Source organism: Harpegnathos saltator, unplaced genomic scaffold (genome assembly GCF_003227715.2).
Source record: "Harpegnathos saltator strain DR-91 unplaced genomic scaffold, Hsal_v8.6 scaffold694, whole genome shotgun sequence".
Taxonomy (NCBI): domain Eukaryota; kingdom Metazoa; phylum Arthropoda; class Insecta; order Hymenoptera; family Formicidae; genus Harpegnathos; species Harpegnathos saltator.
Genome location: NW_020230531.1, coordinates 1,218,912 through 1,237,726, shown reverse-complemented (window position 1 = coordinate 1,237,726; position 18,815 = coordinate 1,218,912). Strand labels below are relative to the sequence as shown.

The 18,815-nt window shown below is 42.2% G+C and overlaps 1 protein-coding gene across 1 annotated transcript; it reads left to right on the top strand.

The window, feature by feature from the left end:
• The first annotated feature begins 6,671 nt into the window (after nt 1-6,671).
• On the top strand, nt 6,672-17,990 carry LOC105186226 (uncharacterized). The gene is made up of 15 exons (XM_025305325.1): nt 6,672-6,754; nt 7,254-7,530; nt 8,043-8,226; nt 8,540-8,726; nt 8,894-8,982; nt 9,264-9,543; nt 11,473-11,557; nt 11,638-11,790; nt 12,735-12,933; nt 13,073-13,260; nt 15,125-15,482; nt 16,128-16,462; nt 16,551-16,871; nt 17,153-17,275; nt 17,344-17,990. The coding sequence occupies exons 1-15, from the start codon at nt 6,672-6,674 to the stop codon at nt 17,491-17,493; spliced, it is 3,012 nt and encodes a 1,003-aa protein (XP_025161110.1). The 3' UTR covers nt 17,494-17,990.
• The last annotated feature ends 825 nt before the right edge of the window (nt 17,991-18,815 follow it).

Sequence of the window (18,815 nt, the reverse complement as noted above, 5' to 3'; positions counted from 1 at the left end):
TTGATTAAAAAGTCCGCTTCTACACGGTTTCTTTCACTGATAAAAAAATAAATAAATAACGAGAAAACGATCGAAGTGATTTCCATGAAACTGCTACTACTTGCACTACGTTCGCTTTCTTCATTTTTGATGACGTAACGTTCACCCAAAAAAAAGTATTCTATTTGTAAAGTGATTTTTCCCATAATCTTATATTCTAAGCGAAGCCTTTTATAGAAAATGGATTCCTCTTTCTATAAAGCGATTAAAGTGAACCATTCACCTAAAATTTATTAAACAAATTATTCGGTTTTCCTTTTATTTCAAAAGAATTTCCTCCTATATCAATTAATTTTCTTCTTACATAAAGAGGAATATGTTGATTTGAATGTCGGCTTCTTTTGTTCAGCTCTTTTGTCATGCTCCACCTCCAGACATGAACGAAAGAATAACCATATGCTATGGGTCAGAATATTTGGAACACTTTTTAAAAAAGGTACGTGTATTGCTGTCACATATAATTCGAAGATAATTTACCTATATTTGGTCAAATACAATTTATAATCTACTGCAAGAAGTTGAATAATATATTCTTTCCTTTAACTATGTTTCATACAATTGGTTATGATGAACGTCTTTGTAACTACGAAGTCCATAACGAAACTGATTAGAAATTTATTTATTATGATAATCTTATTTCACTCGTACCTACTTATTGCAGAACTTATTGCAGAGCCATTACTTTTCGCTATATACATTATAATAATTTTTTTCAAATCAATTAGTACAATCAATAAGAGGAATAAAGTACAGTAACGATAAATAATAATCCTCTTAAAAAAAGATTAAATAATCCGTGTATAAGAGGAAATTTATATTAAAATTAATAAAATTTACATCATACATATAACATATAATCCCTCTAACTTTAAGAATAATGTGTTTATAATATTTTCCTCTTAATTTTAGAGGAATCCTCTTGAAGCCATATATAAGAATAAAATCCTCTAAAATTTAGATGATTCCGCTCGTTTTGAAATTACCTTCTTTTTTAGGGTGTTCTCTCATTTTTTACATTACAGTCTTGCTCTATAATAAGATTTTAATTATAATCATGTAAGAAATACCAGTCTCGTATTGGGCACTGATTACGAGCAACTTCTCGCATATTTTACCATTGAGTCATTTCGATATAAGGCTATCTCACGGCAGCTGCTCGTCGTATATTCGATAGCGCTGATAGCATCTATATACTATGTGGCCACGCATCTTCGTAGCACAGCTATAATTTACGCTATGCACGCTTATGTGTGTGTGTGTGTGTGTGTGTGTGTGTATGTGTGTGTGTGTGTGTGTCTATGCATATGTGTACGTATATACATATCATATTAGAAGTTTACGTCGACGAAACTATTTCCCCGGACTGCTCCATCCGGTAGTGAGAAATTCCTCCGAGTTTAAGGAGCGAGAAGGTTGGAACTCGTAGTAACCAATAACGAGGAAGAAAGCTTTCTTTATCTAGGTTGCAAAATCAAATTGCCACCCCACGCCACCGTGAACTCTTCCCCTCACCCCTTTTCTTCCTCCCCTCAACCTTGTCCGCCTCCTCACACACACACACACACTCTTCCTCTCTCTCTCTCTCTCTCTCTCTTTTCCTTTCTCTCTTTCTCCCCTTCTCTCTCTCTCTCTCTCTCTCTCTCTCTCTCTCTCTCTCTCTCTCTCTCTCTCTGTCGCGCTGAGATTCTCACACCTTTCTACAGCCACTCACCGAGTCGAGTTCGTGAAAGCATTTCGTTCGAGCACCCGACCGCTATTCAAACCCCACGCCCAAGTTAAGAACTCACTGATGAGGTAAATCAAATGTTCGCTGAGAAAACAATTCTTTCGGCATTTTAATGACCGCGCCTTTATTGAGAAATCTTGCGTTCTCGCGAAGAATTTCGATCGATAGTTTAGAGCGAGAACTCGCACTCCATATAGCAAGCAGAGAAAGAAAACAAGAAGGAAAGAAAATTCCGCGTTATCTAAAAATACGGGCGAGTGTCTATTTTCACGGGCAAAAGCGGAAAATCTGAAATGAAAGTTGGCTTCGCCAGTGACAAAGCGCCATCTTCTCGAGTAAACTTTTATCGTTACGCCTGCCGCTCTTGCATTGAACTCCGGATCGATCGGAGCGGATCGAATTGACAAATCTGACTAATTTACGTTACATCTTGTCGAAATTTCTCCGCCAGAGAGGTCCTGCGTGCCAAAATTACGTTCTTACGTATGCTTGAAGCGCGACGATTTCTAACGTCATTCGAGAGCTTCTTCCCGCGTGTTCGTGATACTATGCTATCGAGGAGACACAGAAGTATGCTTTGTTCCGCTCATGTAGCGCGCGCCAAAGAGACAAAGTTTACAGTAAGAACAGTCGGGAAGAGGACTGTCGTCACTTCCTCGACAGTTTGCAAGTAGCTGGCAAACATCGGCGCACTGACGCGTCGATCCGCGCATATTTGTCGGTACATTTTTTCTCGCGCAGAGCCGATCGTAAATATTATACATGTCGATTTTTGTTTTTTAATTTAAGATGGAGTTGAAACACACGATGGAATTGAGCAACATGGACAAAACCGTGAACGTTACGTGCTCTCACAAAACTTCCGGAATAATGAAACATCGGGCGAGATTGTACGAGTTGAAATCTGCACAAAGGAACAAATCGGAAATCGCGAAAGACGGGATCAAAATTTAATGAATACATTTTACTCGTTATATTGGCTCGTCGCGTCTCATTCCAACGTCTCAGGCCGCTGACGAGGGAGAAAACTGTGTTTCTCAGTTTCCACGGGAGAATGGACGCGAAAGACGGAAGCGACGGCCGACTCATTGTGAGAATAAGGAGACGCAGGCTGGCAGGAAGGAAGGAAGGAAGGAAGGAAGGAAGGAAGGAAGGAAGGAAGGACTGTGGGAAGGAAGGCTAGAGTAACTTAAACAGCGGCTAACAAGAAGTAGCAAGTCATAATTGAGTCGGGCGAGTATGGCGGAGTCCGTGTCGGTAGGTAGGTGGGAAGCGCCATTGCCGACATACCTGACCGGAATTCGAAAACAGGAGGAGAGTAGTTCTTCGGCTTTTGAGATGGTTTCCGTTAGTTCGCCGATCGAACGGGATATCCAGATGTTTCCCGGCATATTAATGCTACACGCGCAAATATCCGGGCCCGACGTAGCAAGGGATAAGGCCGAACTTTGAGCGAGTCGAGGCTTGAGAGGAAGAACGCATCTGGAGCTAAAAACGCGCTCCTTGTCGAGAAATAACACAATTTCGGGACTCTTTTAACGATCGAGAGATAATCCAGTTTCTCTTGAAATCTTGGAATTAGAATCTTCACGTCACATTGGAAGAAGTAGAAAGTTAATAGAGTTTGCAAATGGCTGTATAAATATTTGTCTGTAATTTTTTCTAATGTATGCGGGATATTTTAAAAAGGGTCCACTTTAAGGGCAGACAGTACTCATAAAGTAGAGAAAATAAATAAATGTTGGCCGAAAAATTAATATTGCCGGACTTGTGAACAATTATTTATTTTAATTAAAGTAAATGACCTATTCGCTTCTGGTGCTTACAAAGTGCTTACAGAAGACTTTTTACATGCCCTTCTCCTGCTTCTACACACACGTTTATATCTTCGTACTAAATAATTATGAATTTTTTTAATAATCTTCGGTTTTGTTCTATTCGATGGGCATTTTGTACTTTCCGATGTAATTCGTCTAACATTATATACAGGGTGCTAAATTTCAAACGTAACAGGTAAAAAATCTCGAAAACTATGAAAGATATTAAAAAAGCTGAAACACGTGTTCCATGATTTCGAAGGGGAAAGAGAAAGGGATTATCAGTTTTTTATTTGGAGAGCATTTTCAAGGTCAGTTTAAGGTCAACTTAATTTTTTTTTAAATGGAAAGCCCGATTTTTTATTATATCTTCTTTTTCTACCAATTAATTTTAACAACTTTTGCCTGAAACATTTTTTTATCTGCCTAATATTTTTTGAAATATTTAAGGAGAACTTGGTAACTTTTTTAACATTTAACTTACGATATCTCGTTAACTATTCGCCGTAAAGAAATAATAATATTAGACTTTTTTTACTTTATTTACTATCAAGAATATATTATACGTACTATAATAGTGGCCTAACTTTTGTTAATTTAATAATTTTAAAATTTCCAAAGATCGATAAATTAAGAAAAGAATTAGGGCACTATTATAGTCCGTATAATATAGAAGGGTTTTAGTCGGCAAGAGTCCGATATAATCCCCTTCTTGGGGAGGGGGGGAGGGTATCCATGTGGATTTCCTCCCGTTAACAAAAAAAGGTCCTTTGGTAAAAAATGGATTAGGTGGATCCATTTTTTATGAAGATTTTTTAAGAGCATTCCTCACCGATAAATAACAAATCAATTAACCGAAGAATACAAATGTAAATGGAAAATGTTTGTCAAACAGTTAGGACGAAGCCGGGAGTTTTTGGAAGAGTTGGCAATTCTATGGTGCAAAGATGTGAAGCGTGTGTAGAAATAAGAGGAGGACACGTAGAAAATTTGTAAATTCTCTAAGCATCAGAAGCAAGTTACTTGCTTCAATTGAAATACATAATTGTTTATAACTCTGATAATATTAATCTTTTAACCTACGTTCATCAGGACCTAAGTTCACTTTTTTCCTCTATTTTGTGAGTACTATCTGTCCTTAAAATCTCAAACGCTTTTTTTGAAACATTCTTGTACACCATTCATTAAATTGCATATCTTGCTCGCATATCTAGCGTCGTAGATATTTTATCACTTTGACATTTACCAACGGCTGTCAGGACACGCTCGAGTTAATTTCAATGTCAGCAGTCGCGCGTCAAGAATCGTGGAAAAATTGAATCGCGACGTTTCGAGTGTTACCGATTAAGCTTCACGCGGAGAAGCGAAAGGAGGCTAGAGTTCGAAAGGACACGCTCCTGCCGATTCTAAATTCTAAGCTCGCCGGTAGACGGCGTTCACGCGGTGGTACATGATCTGATTCCTTAGGATCCTTAGGATCCACGGTGGTGGTCGATGCGAATGACGTTGACCGGGAGCAGGCAGCACCAGGGCCCAGGACGATCGGTGCGAGAAATGTCGCGGAATAACTCGTTACAAGGATACAACTGTGAGTAACGTTACGTAGTCATTTTCGTCGTCGTTGTCGTCATCGTGGTAGTCGTCGACGTCGTCGTCGACGACGACGACGACCTTGTGGTCGACCTCGTCGTCGTCGTCGTCGTGGTCGCGGTCGTCGTCGTCGTCGCGCTCGTGGTCATCGTCGTCGTCGTCGTGGTCGTCGTCGTTACCGCTGATGTCGTGTCGGCGGTCGAATCGCGAGCAGGACCACGGATACGTGCGCGCGCGGATGTTCACGTGCATCGCGTGAAAAATGAGCTGTGATCATGGCGGCTTTCGTTTATTTAATGTCGGAGAGACAAAAAAGCCGAGGGCCGAGCCGTCATCGTTATCGCGATCGTTGCGAGTCGCGCCACGACCGCCGAAGAGACGATCGGTCGCGCCGTTCCCGTCGACTTTTCGAGTATGGAATTTTCCGACGATGAAATGCTGTGAATGAAACCGCATGTCTGCATCGTACGAGGAGGTCCTTAAACATTTTCGGGGAATAGTCGCTGTCTCTCTCGCAAGATACCGTCCTGAGTATGCTTTATGATTTTATGATAAACCGTGGGACATTATTGAACTGCACGTTGTCACATAATTGACGGAGTTGTGGTTTTTTCTTCTTTGGAAAATTTACGTACATGCACATGTATTTGGTTTGGTTGTAGTGATCAATATCGTTTCATTTTTGCTCTCACCATTTATCTCGCATCAGAATTACAATCACGGTTTTAATGATTTATACCCCCGATCGGTGGATGAGTCGACGATAAATACGACGATGTCAGTTTTTGATCAGACGTACTGCAAGATATAATAAACAATCCTTCAACAACGCGACAACAAATTGGGGAAAAATGAGAGCGTGTGTGACAATGTCGTCGAAGTCGTGTGGCGTTGCTCGTGCAGGACGAAAGTCGAGTCAAGGTCACGCTATAACGAAGCGCGATGCAAGCTTTGTCTTGCTCGAGATGCTACACGCCGATTAGCCGTCTTTACGTTTTACCCAAACAATAGTGCTCTCTCTCTCTCTCTTTCTCTCTCTCTCTCTCTCTCTCTCTCTCTCTCTCGCTCTCTCGCTTTCTCTCTCGTTCTCTCTCTCTCTCTCTCTTGCGCGCGCGGAGAAGTTCCGGAGCGAAGCTCGAGGATGCTTTCGATCGGTCTCCTCGCAGATAACATCACATCATGCGGCTCGGATTTCTCTTGTTCGAAGTATCCGTGTGTGCTTCGGGATATACGTGTGGTCTCTGTCAGATCGACGCGACAATTTTAATCGCGCCGCACGGGATAGCGCAATAAGATGCGAAAAGATAAAAAGATGGACGATGAAACATCGCCGCGCGTAATCACGAGGGGTATAAATTTCGGGCCATTGCCAGCGGAATATTAAACGCCCGCGCGATCGCGCCGGGATGATGTAAAATAGCAAATATCCGCGCGCGAGCGCGCGCAGCGATGTACCGTCGCCGTCATTATTTTTGAGATAAGACAACACTTTCCCACGGATGCTTTTCGACTTCGTAGGGGAAACTCAGTACGACGATGCGCAGGTGCAATATCCTCGTCCCATTCCGGACGAAGTTATCAGGTGAGCTCGTGCGCTATACGTTGGCGTAAGCACGGACGTGAACTACTTTATTTGAACGTCGTGTCCCGGAGGGGAAAAAAGGAAGAAGGGCAAACGAGAAAACAATGATGAAATCGCACAATTTTAACGGGAGGTGATATCGTTTCCCCGGCGGAAATCGGTGCCATCTGTTACACGCACTGTTACGCGCGTGTGTGTAACTTTTGACGGATAAATTTGCGGACGCTTTCGGTCGTTTGAGCTTGCTTTGCCGGAAGGAAAGAAAAGAAATTCGCTGCTCGATCAGATGTCTAAACACCGGCGGATTACTCTTGCGCATTCCTTTCGCAAAGATGTCGCGAGGCTCTCGAGATAAATAATTAGCTTTCGAACGAACGTGGTGACGATGATGATACAGCGCGGGGGAGAAAGCTTGTGCGCAGTTTACGATTGCAAATCGCGTTACTAATCGCGTCACTAATCTCCGGAATTGATGAGACCAATCCGTTGCGCGACGCAGCGTTTACGAGGTTTACGTGAAGGAGGAGACGTCGTCGGGCTTGGACTCGAAGAACGATGCGCCGCCGAGCGTGCCGGAATTGGGCAGCGCATCCGACCAGCAGCTGATCCAAGTAATTAATCGCTATGGCAGTTTTACCGATGAGAAAGATCCGCTATCATGTGATACCGTTTTCAAGGCTGAGTGCATGGACATGGATGCGGCCATCGACTCCGACGTGATCAATATCGATGGCGCTGTCGCGAAATTCCTCGGCAAGGACGCGCTAAGGTATAAAGTAAGTGCACAGGCAAGGTATCTTAAATATTTGTCGAACTATTAGCGTGAAAGTTGTTTGTCGCTGGGCGACGCGTATCGTTACAGCAGCAACAGTTTGCATGAAATATTTCGCCTGACGCGGCCGCCGCCGGCGTCCCGTTTATCTGGCCCATTCTTCTCACTTTGTACCCCTTTCTTCTTAGTTTGAAGAATCTCATTTGCATACGCTCGTTTTTACGCTTTTATGCGCCAAGTATTTGCCTATCTGCTACGCGCGCGCGCGCGATATAGCGCAATTACGACGAAAGGAGCAGCCGCCGTCCTTGGGAGAGGAGACCGCTCACAGATTTCTCACAGCGCGAACGTAATCCCGGAAAAAGGCTGGCGACTGATTGTCGCGCGTATTATCCCGCTTTTACCCGTCGAATTCCTCGATACTTGACGGAGACCGGGGGGGGGGACAGAGGAATTCCCCTTGCTCACCGTTCCTATTGGTATTCTCGTTGAAATTTGGAATTTCCGCATTTTCAGATTCTCGAGCAAAGCGTTAGCGCGCCGGACGAGAATATGATCGTGTACTCGCACCCCGTCGCCGACGGCCCCCCGAACTCGACGACGCGACTCATCGATAAGGACGATCCGAGATCGAGGTTGCATTTCGTCAAGTATTTAAAGCGAGACGGCAAGACGCTGAAAATTTGGGAATGCGGCATCTGTGCGTAACTCTCTCGCGGTTTTTCCTCCTCGCCGATCAAGGCGATCAGAATAACCGTTCCATTTTCTTCGTCTTTATGTTAAATTATTGATTACCAATCACGCGAGCGAGATGCATGTATCTCGCACGCGAGATCGAGATCGAGATGAAACGGACGGAATCTTATTTTCTCCTCTCGCGGCAGACGCGACATGAGAATTCTCTAGTTGGATCACGCGGCGCGACGAGTAATTACTTCCTAACACCCGCGCGCGCGCGCGCCAGCCGACTCGTTTTCGTTATAAGAAACTTTTACGTTTAATATTCGAATCAGGTTCAAAAGAGTTCCGACATCAGTACACCTTGATGAGACATCTGCCGACGCACACAGACGAGAGAAACTTTAAATGCGAAGCTTGCGGCAAAGCCTTCCGCCAGCTGTCAACATTGAGCCAGCATAAAGCCATACACAGCGACGCCAGGCCCTATGTGTGCGAGTTCTGCAAGAAAACGTTTAATAGGTCGGTAATCGCCTTCTCCACCAACCTGATGCCGACCGGTTTAAGTTTCGACGCGAGACGCGAGATCGATCTTTCCCCGCGATATCTTCCATCCCAGCGAGCTTCGTTTCCTCGATTACGATGGGATCTCGTAACCATCCTGTTGATAAGGTAATCCGAATTTCCAGAGTATCCACGTTGATCTCCCATCGGAAAACGCATTCGGAGCACAAGCCGCACAAGTGCCACGTGTGCGGCAAGGGATTTCATCAGAAAGGTATCAGAGGACACACGTATAAATAACACGTAACCGTCTACTACCGTAATAATATCTGGACAGCAGGCAGATTCTCTCTTTTGCAATCGATTGTGAAAATGTCAATCACGCGAAACGCGTAACCCTCGGTTTAATGAGGAGCCGGCTTTCTCTTTACGGTTAAGTCTCTCTCTCTCTTTCTCTCTCTCTCTCCGGGTTGATTGATTTCGCAAGGTGCATCGCCGCCACTCGTCGGGAGGCCGTCGGGAGGATCCGTCGATTAATTCCGATTCTTTCTTCAGGCAATTTGCGCAACCACGTTTTCACGCACACCAACGAGAGGCCGTACAAGTGCGATCTCTGTGGCAAGGGCTTCAATCAGATGTCGAATTTGGTTTGCCACAAGGTGAAGGCGCATGCACACGCCGACAAGATGCAGTACTCTTGCGGAGTGTGCGGAAAGGAGTTTCCACGCAGGTTTGCTTTGAGGTCGCACGAGGAATATAAGCATGGCGTGAAATATCGGAGCACGGGCAATGTCCAATCCGCAGCCGCGACGAACGAGTCTAATGTCGCGAAGAGGTACGCGGAAGAGGTCAAAGTTGACAAGGTCGATAATTAACGGTAGTTTACCTGCAGCACGGGAAAGCCCGTAATTATATATCGAATTGTCGTGTCACGTGGGGGATGGTATCAAAAGTCTACCGGGAATATTCAGCGCGCGATATACAGGGTGTCCCGAAGCGCCTGAGCGATCTTTCGTGGAGGCATAGAGCGGGTCAAAGCGAACGCAAAGTCCCATATCCATTTTGCGAAATTCGCAACGGTACAAAATTATTAACCCTTTCACTGTTAGTGGCAAGTATACTTCCCACTTTTTCTTGATTCAATTTTGCTTTGTAAATCACATAATTTGGAAGAACCAATCGGGGATTTGAGTTTTCCAGATAACTGGATAGTTGTTCAACATATACTCCAATAGGTTTTTGCACCCAATTATTCGTTTGTGATTATTTAAAACAAATCGACGTTGAAAAAAATGCTTTTTTCAGGGAAAAATCGATTCCTCGGAGAGTATTGAACGATAGAGGTCTGAAATTTTCACCAAATATTTTTCATGTTGTACAAAAACATATTTTTTGCAGTATTTTTTTGCAGGTTAGATTTTTTTTTTTTTTTATAAATGTTTCCACAAAAACGGCCGAAATTTGATCTTTTTGCACTTTTTAACTCTATCTTTCTAGTTTTTTCATTCTGTATCTCCATCTTATCCATACTATCAATATTATTTTACTCAAAAATGAATGTTTAATCTCCAGTGAGCATAAATATGCAGATATTGAACATTTTCCCACATACATTTTTTCCAGCTCGATCGAGTTCCCCATCGTCTAGAGTCATATGTTCTTATTACGACCTGGTCATTATTTAATAATAATTGGAATTTTCATTAATTTTGTACATCATGATCGCCATACATTGAGTCCGCCATTTTCGATTTTGCAAGTCTGACTTCAGATTTGTAATTAGCGACCCAAAAAAACGTAGGACTACCAAATATTTGAAAAATTTTCTCAAGGGAAGTTAATTCAGCAGTGAAAGGGTTAATTATAGAATTTGAGGAGTGAATCGAGATAAATGATTGGATAAGCATTGCAGCCACTCGGGCTCAGTCGATTTAAGAACTGTTGCTGATACGTGGCGAAGGGAAGGACAATGCGTCGCCATTCGGCTATGCGCTAGTCTTATTTCGTAGCTCCTATGCGTTGTCCTTCCCCTGAACACGCGCCGGCAACAGATTGACTGGACCACGCTATAGTCCGAGCGGCTGCAAAGCTTCGATACTATCTCGGCGCGCGCTCATTCGTCAGATTTCTGTAATTAATAACTCGATAATTATTGTGAACTTCGCAAAATAGTACGGGACTTTTATGCTCATTTCGACCCTTTCTGCGTTTCCGTTGAGAGAATGTCCAGATGGTTTGAGACATCCTGTGCATAGTGTCCAATTTTAGTCTATCATCTATCTTTTGTTAATTTGACAATTTTGAAATTTCTAAAAGTCAATAAGTTAACAAAAGTTACGGCACTATTGTAGCAATATATATATATATATATATATATTTTCTCGAGACCAAATAAAGCAAAAAAGTCTAGTATTATTTTTTTCCGACAAATAGCGAGATATCGTAAGTTAAATGTTGAAAAAGTTACCAAGTTTTCCTTAAATATCTCAAAAAATATTAAGTAAATAAAAAAATATTTCGGACAAAAGTTGTCCAAATTAATTGGTAGAAAAAGATCATGTGATAAAAAATTGTGCATTCATTCAGTGAATATCTCGAAAGTGGCATCATTCGTAAACAAAATGATATAGTTGTTTTATGCCCTTCTTGAAATCATACAACTTTTGTCTGAAACATTTTTCTCTACGACCGCTCTCTGCAAAGTCACGAGGAGTGATAGATTAAAATTGGACACCCTGTACATGATCATTGTGTGTGTTTTCAGCAAAAACGTCCGAATCATACAGCTGTACAATGGCGGCGATCGAGGTCAAACGAGCGAAAATAAGGGGAGAGATTACTTTGACTCGGTTAGTGGCGATTTCACTTGTAACGAATACACGACGAATCGCATATGTGTAATCAATGTTGCAATCTTGTTGTATGAAAGTTGGATTTAGCGGACAGCATCGTGATAGATAAAATTGATACAAAGGCGATGGAGATGGCGTTGCTCCAAGGCCAAGTTCCTTTTGCTCTCTACAAGCCGGCCAAAGGTATACCGATTCTTGTTAAGGTTTGGGCCACCGCGAGTAATAAACACGTAAGTATCATTCGTATCTACTGCATACAATTGCCTTATTCCACGATTCTAGATTCTTGGCGGAAATGATAGGTACACAAGTTATTTCTATTATCCAGAAACGTACATTTGTTTACTTTCAGAAATTTGCCTATGAGATTAAAACAATTCAAACGTTCATAAAATTTTGAAACTACGTTTAGATGTTGAAGATAATTATCAAGTCGTTGCAAGATTAATTTGATATTTTCAAAATTCGTTCTAGTATGATTATTCTTTTTATCAACTAGAGCGCACATTCAATAAAGCTCGGACTTTAGTTGATTTCGTAAGAACCTAATTAAAAGTTATATACCCAATATTACAGCGAAGAGATTCGATGTTTTGTGAGTATACTTGTTATTTCGTTTATCTTGCCGTGGGTAATCCTTCTCCCTTCTAGCTGCAGCTTTTATAAGCGCAGCTAGTTGCAGCTTTTATAAGCGCAACTAGTTGCAGCTTTTATAAGCGCAGCTAGTTGCAGACGCAGAGCGCGTCATCAGCGACAACCTCGCGTTACTGAGTCATTAATGTATCGCGTATTAATCAGTATTCATTTTTATTCGCGAGCATCACGTACATATTCAGCAAAGATCGAAATACTCGCGACGAAGATGAATAAAATTCTAAACAAAAAAAATCGGTGCAAAATTGTTGCGGGATTTATGATATCTCGCCATTGTACACACACACACACACACACACACACATACACCAACCGACACGAAGGCTGCAGAACGGAACAACATTGTTCCGATCACGTTTTTATCTCGCTCTCGCCGTTAGCTTTAGAATAGCGTCTCCGCACGCGCGAGGACGAAAAACGATCAATATTGCAAATGAAATTAGCGCGTTCGGTTACTAGAGTCCGCGAAATTGCTATCGAAATTCGACGAAAACGTACGAAAACGGACCGCTCACCGCAGGCACTTACACCCGCGACTGCCGAGGACTTGCGAATGGCCGGGAAAATAACTCCGAATCCCAACGAGGCCACGGGAGACACCGATGGTGGGAAGGCCGTGCAGGTGAAGGTACCCGTAGTCGCCACGGTGATGCAAAACATCGAACCCGACGGCAAATCCAGCTTCATCGTCGAGCCGCCCGGCACGGAACATGAGCAAGGTGAACGCCCGTCGACTTCGCGCGATATTCACCATCCGACAGAGAAAAAGAAAAATTCTTCGCATTTTTTCAATTTCTTTTTCTAAATTTTCTCTTGAATTATCATCCGAATGTTTTCCCGATCCTCCGATCCCGTTAGCGGACAACGATCTGGTGACGGCGCTGGATTCGCAGTTTTCGTTCTCCGAGCTGAATCGCGATGAACCAGACCACCGGCAAAGCGCCTCGAACTCGGCTCCATCGATGGAGGACTGCAACGAGTTGCTGGAGTTGGCGGCGCAAGGCGGGATACAGTTTGTTCGCGCCACCGAGGATGGTCGTTACGAGGTAACGCGGAAACGATTGCGGAAACAGACTCGCTTCTGCGGTGAAGCTTTGTTAAGCGTTCGCATAGGGTACTTGATAATGGAAGAATTCCTAGTGGGTCTAATACTTTGCGAGTGATAAGCTGAAATATGACGCACGTCGAGAAACGCACGAAACGCATAATTAAATTTGCAGCGAAAAGAAAAGCAGTTTAGCTTCTCTTTACCAGAGATTCGGGGCTTTTCCGTTACGTAAAGCTCTCGAGGCCTTGCCAGTTGAGGCTTTGTCGAGCGCGCATATTATATTATATTTGCGCGCGGCAAAAATGCGAGGAGAAAAAAAATAGGAGTAATAGGAATAATATAACACTGTCTCTCGGCATCTTTATCTTCACGTAGGCGACACGTACTTCCCCGTGCGGAATTGGCATTACGCCGTCAACGTCTTTCCGATCGACTTTTCAACGTACCGTACGCGACATTCGGGGCATTCACGTCAGGCGCCTACATTCCCTTACATAGATTTCTCTATTTAGGGAACCGTAATACTGCCACGCTTGCGAAATGTGTCGTCTAACGCTCTCTTGGAACGTTTGCTGAAATTTGTCTTTTGCGCTTCTTCAAATTAGCATTGGAAATCCGAATAACACATCTATTGATAGAATTCTATCAGAATTTTGATAAATTTATAATTTCCATTACAACTCAAGAAAGTTAATTAATCTTGTCTATTGATGGAGTAAATAGATCGCTTGGCAGAAAATCCTTTTGTGTATCTTCCGTGTTTTAAACGCTGTCAATTTGATTTTGAATGTAAAATATTTTTACATGTGTATACATATATATGCAATTATTTATTATGTAAGATATATAAAAAATATCAGGACGGTGAAATATCTCGAAAACTAAGCATTTTAGAAGAAAATGTTCCAGACAAAAATTGTATGGTTTCAAGGGAAGCATAAAACAACTATATCATTTATAGATGGCGCCATTTTCGAGATACTCACTTTTGATCATTACTTTTGGTCTTGAATGGAAATCTTAATTTTTTAATATATATCATCTTTTTCTACCAATTAATTTGAACAACTTTTGTCTGAAAAATTCTTTTATTTGCCTAATATCTTTCGAAATATTTAAGGAAAACTTGGTAACTTTTTCAATATTTAACTTACGGTATCTCGCTAACTGTTTCATCGGGAGAAAAAAATAGTACCTTTTCACTCTGTTTGCAACTTTTATCAATTTATCGACCTTTTGAAATTTAAAAATCATCAAATTAGCGATGTCTAGCGATAGATATGAGCATACTGAACTTTGAACCCTGAATCCCAAATCTGTCGTTGGGCACAATAGTCATCATATAATTGTAGATTAGGTCATTCTGAACGAAAAAGTCCTTTACCAAATATAAATACGCAAATTTTCAAGTTATCGATTGAAAGAACTTCTGAATGTGGTCATCTTCAATTTTAATAACTTGATTAAACTATTACGATTTTTGCAAAATGGTATTTGATTTTTTTTTCAGTTTTGATTATTAATCTTTACAATTTTTCTTCTTCAAAAGATCCCGGGTACTCGCTATATATGTAAATTTTTATTGCATATACTTTTTTATTATATGTATATCTTTTTTTAATTCTAAATTTTAATCGCTTTGGTAAAATGTAATTGTTATTATCGATTTCCCCGAGATTCTTGCGAAATATCAACGCTACAATTGTCATAAGCTAAGAACGCAACGGAAACAACGACGTTGGTTGTGCGCGTTTCGATCAACAGTATCGTAATGAGCAATCGAGAGCACTGCATATATGTTATCTTTAACAACTCTCAACATCGACCGTGCTATTTGCGCGCGCGCGCGTTTATGCTTGCAGATTATGACGAACAGCGAAGCTCGCGACTTGATGGCGCAGAATTCCCACGACGTAACGATTCTTGACGGCGAACAGGCGGACGCTATCAATCTCGCCAATATACGCAATAACGGTGACGTCATCATCGGCGACAACGATAATCAGATCATGGTGCTGGAATCCGGCCAGAAATCTATGTCAATGGACGGCATCGAAATTCTCGAGGACAAAGACATTAGGATTCTCGAGGGTAAAAGCCTCGACGATCGTTTCGTGGATGGCATAACATTCCTTTCCCAGACCAAAATCGACGATCTCGTGCTCGGTCCCAAATCGCTGGGTATCGACGGCGATAGCGCGTTGCTGGGGCACGGCGATGGTAGGTGAATTTGCGATAACGTCTCAATTTATATAAAACTAGTTAGAATACCATCGAACTGTCGAACGTACGTACGTCTCTCAAGACATATTCTGGCGTATAAATACGACTGAAACAGTCGGGATATTATTCAATAATTCACTTAAATTGTGTATTTTGGAAACCCGGTCAATGATTGAGTTTGCATAGAAAATTTTGATACATGTTTGTTACTTTACAATACGTCAGAGTTCAGGAGAAGATTGTCGCGATATTGTGGTGATATAAAGAAATACATTTATATTTAACCCGTAACTGCTGTTCTCCGGTCAATTTGAGACCATTGCGCTGTTTGAAATTGAAATAACGCGGTTAATTTTCTAGTTGCGTGTTCATCCGTCAGTGTATTTTCTTACATTCTGAATGTCAGTCGACTGATATACGCGCAGTTGTGTGGTCGTGTTATTTGTCAAGATATTCATCAATTCCGTTTCCTACCGGTCAATTTGACCGGTGAACAGTGTGCGCGTACTTAAAATGGCTTCACAGCAGTTGCGGGTTAAGATGCTCTTTCGGAAACAATTCTCTCGTGTACGATACGCGACGTAAAATCGATTTTCAGACGTAGGTATGTTTGTAAGTCTCATCCATGTTCATCGATTGTAGTAATGGCTATGCCAACGAACCAACAAGATTTAACGGGCATCTTGGGTCAATCCTCGAACCTATCCACCAGCTCGCACTCCTCGTTATCGTCTCTGTTAACGAAGAACCATCCACCATTGTCGCTATTGAACGAGACATTGCCATACTTGAAGAGCGGTCAGAGCTTTGTGGAGGATCTAAACATCCTCGGTGTCTCCCCTGTTGAAGATCACCATTCGGAATACGATCCAAAGATGAAGCTGTCCTCTATGTTTGACGACGACTGCGATACCGGCTTGATACCGTTCGGTCAATCAGACATGAATATGCTTGACCCCGGAAATCAGAGCATCAAAGTTTGTGGATGAAATTGATCTTATAAGGACATGATCCTATTCGGTTAACGCATTATACGAGAGAGGTATTTGCATTCGTATTTTGCAGCTTTTCAGTGACAAGTTTTGCCAGCCACCGCCAAAGATATTCCCCGGTTACAACGAGGTGAAGATTCTGGGACCGAAAAATCACAATCGCGACACGATCACTGCGCACTATCAAGACACCACCAGGACGCTCAGTCCTTTCGAGCTGTTTCTCAAAAACACGACTCTACAGACGAGCACCTGCGTGCCCAATATAATGGACGCGGCGTCCGAAGGATGCCGGAAAGAGGTGAAGATACTCGGCAAAAAGCTCGGCACTGGCATTATCACCACGACCGAGCAGGGCAACGTCGTCGAGGTTGTCGACGATAAAAATAAATTTGTAAGTAAAGAGAACAATCGTCGAGGCTCTTCCTCGATTTTAGTCGCGTGGACACGCGCGTGCCTGTTAATTCATCGTGTGTTCGTGTTTTCTTTTCTCTTTTTTTTTTTGTTTTTTTGTTTTTAAATGCACCAACTAAACTAACTCTAACTGTTGTTCTAACAATGTAATAATAAATTAAATAGCAAATTAAGCCACTTCAATGGCGGATTCCTCTTTCGTCGTTCGATTAACTTCGACCCTAACAACAACTTGTCCGAATGTCTGACGCTTCGCTCTAGGAAACGGATATCATGGTGGACTTTTGCGACAACGTCCTGCAGCAGTGCGCGACCGTGCCGTCGCCGCGACGACTGCACCGACAGTCGATGGAGAACGACGACGCGGACAGCTTTTTGCTTCAAGTAAAAACCTTTGAGAGTAATTACGGTCAATGCGACGGAAAAGAGAATGTTTTTCCGAACCTGTGCAGGCCGGAAGCCCATGTGACACGGATTTTCTGAATTTTGGAAGCCGTTTCACCGGCAAGGATCTATCGCCCGACAATCACTTCGTCGATAGAGGCCAAAAGGGGAATCGCGAGGACAGTTTTGTTCCTGGGGAGGTTTTGGATCTGGACTGACATAGAACAATCTGGTGCGAAACAGAAGAAGCGTTCGCGCGTTGTTTCCGCTGGCGTCAATGCGTGGGGAAGTGACAGGTGATAGAGATAAGTAGATTGTGCGATTGGTAGAAAAGGTGCGAATAGGCGTAATTATAATTTTCCGTTTGCAAAAAGTGACGTCGATTTTTAAATATATTGATAGAGAAGCGCCGTTCGTGTTCGCGAGTATCGCTCGAAGCGGTTTCGCGCGATGAGCGATGATACCGTACCGTAAAATTATGCTGCTTGGTATTTTTCCGAGTTACGCGCGATTGATTTGCAAGAAGTGATCGGGTTTTAAGAGAACAAATGATACACGTAACTTGAAAAGGAAGATCGATACATACCGCTGATAATGCGAATATATATGCGCATGAATATATATATATATGTGTGTGCGAATGCGAGATTTATAGAACACGCTTGTAAATTGAAATGTTCAATTTCAAGTATTCAATTTGCACGTTAATCTTTATACGGACGAGCTTTGTGAGTTGTCCCTTTATCGTTACTTTCGAATTTTCTACGATGATTCACGTAATCTAATAGATTGTATAAATTTTACCAGTATTTTATATTTTGATTTGGAAGTTGAAGAATGAAATGTATAAATAAACAACAGCATTATCCTCATGATGTATCCCCCTGTTTCTAAGGAATAAATTGTACGATATATAAAGTGTTTGAGAGGAAACCTGCACCTCCCTTTTTTACTACTGCTTGACTTTTCCGATTCCCTCGTCATCCAGGGCCTTGGTAACTTTTGTTTATATGCGTATATATATATATGTATATCTTCATTTATTTGGGCATTATTCAGCAGCGCGCGTGTCACATGATATCTATGCATTTTCCAAAATGTACTTTTCATGTCGTGTACATTACGAGCCGTGCGTCTACATTACGGAAGCCTTTTGACCTCTCTCCGGCTTTCTTCCGAGTGTTTTCCTCTTTTTATTAGACAATGAGAAATAAAATATGATATATCTGTTATCGCACGAGGGGGAGAAATCCTGCCCCTATCTACCCTCTTACCATTGCAATTCTTAATAAATACGTGGGATCGAGATACGAAAGAGCGCGGTATTCCGATACGAAGGTTATTTAGATTTATTCGCGAATTCTCGACTCGGCGATATTTTCTCCGAGCGCATGTGCCAATACCAATAGGCGGAGTGGTTAATACCGTCCGCCCTGGCATCTATCCTTGCTACTTGATAGTCAGCTTCCATTCGGAGAATCGCCGTCTTATACATATAGTAATCTGTACTAGCAATCTGCTCTCACACAGTCCGCGCGAA

Bases quoted from the DNA above. Each gene is read 5' to 3' on its own strand.
- LOC105186226 (XM_025305325.1), top strand. From the start codon at position 6,672: ATGCTTTTCGACTTCGTAGGGGAAACTCAGTACGACGATGCGCAGGTG. The intron at 8,727-8,893 runs GTCGGTAATCGC...CCGAATTTCCAG, and splicing joins TGCAAGAAAACGTTTAATAG to AGTATCCACGTTGATCTCCC. The intron at 9,544-11,472 runs GTACGCGGAAGA...GTGTGTTTTCAG, and splicing joins GAGTCTAATGTCGCGAAGAG to CAAAAACGTCCGAATCATAC.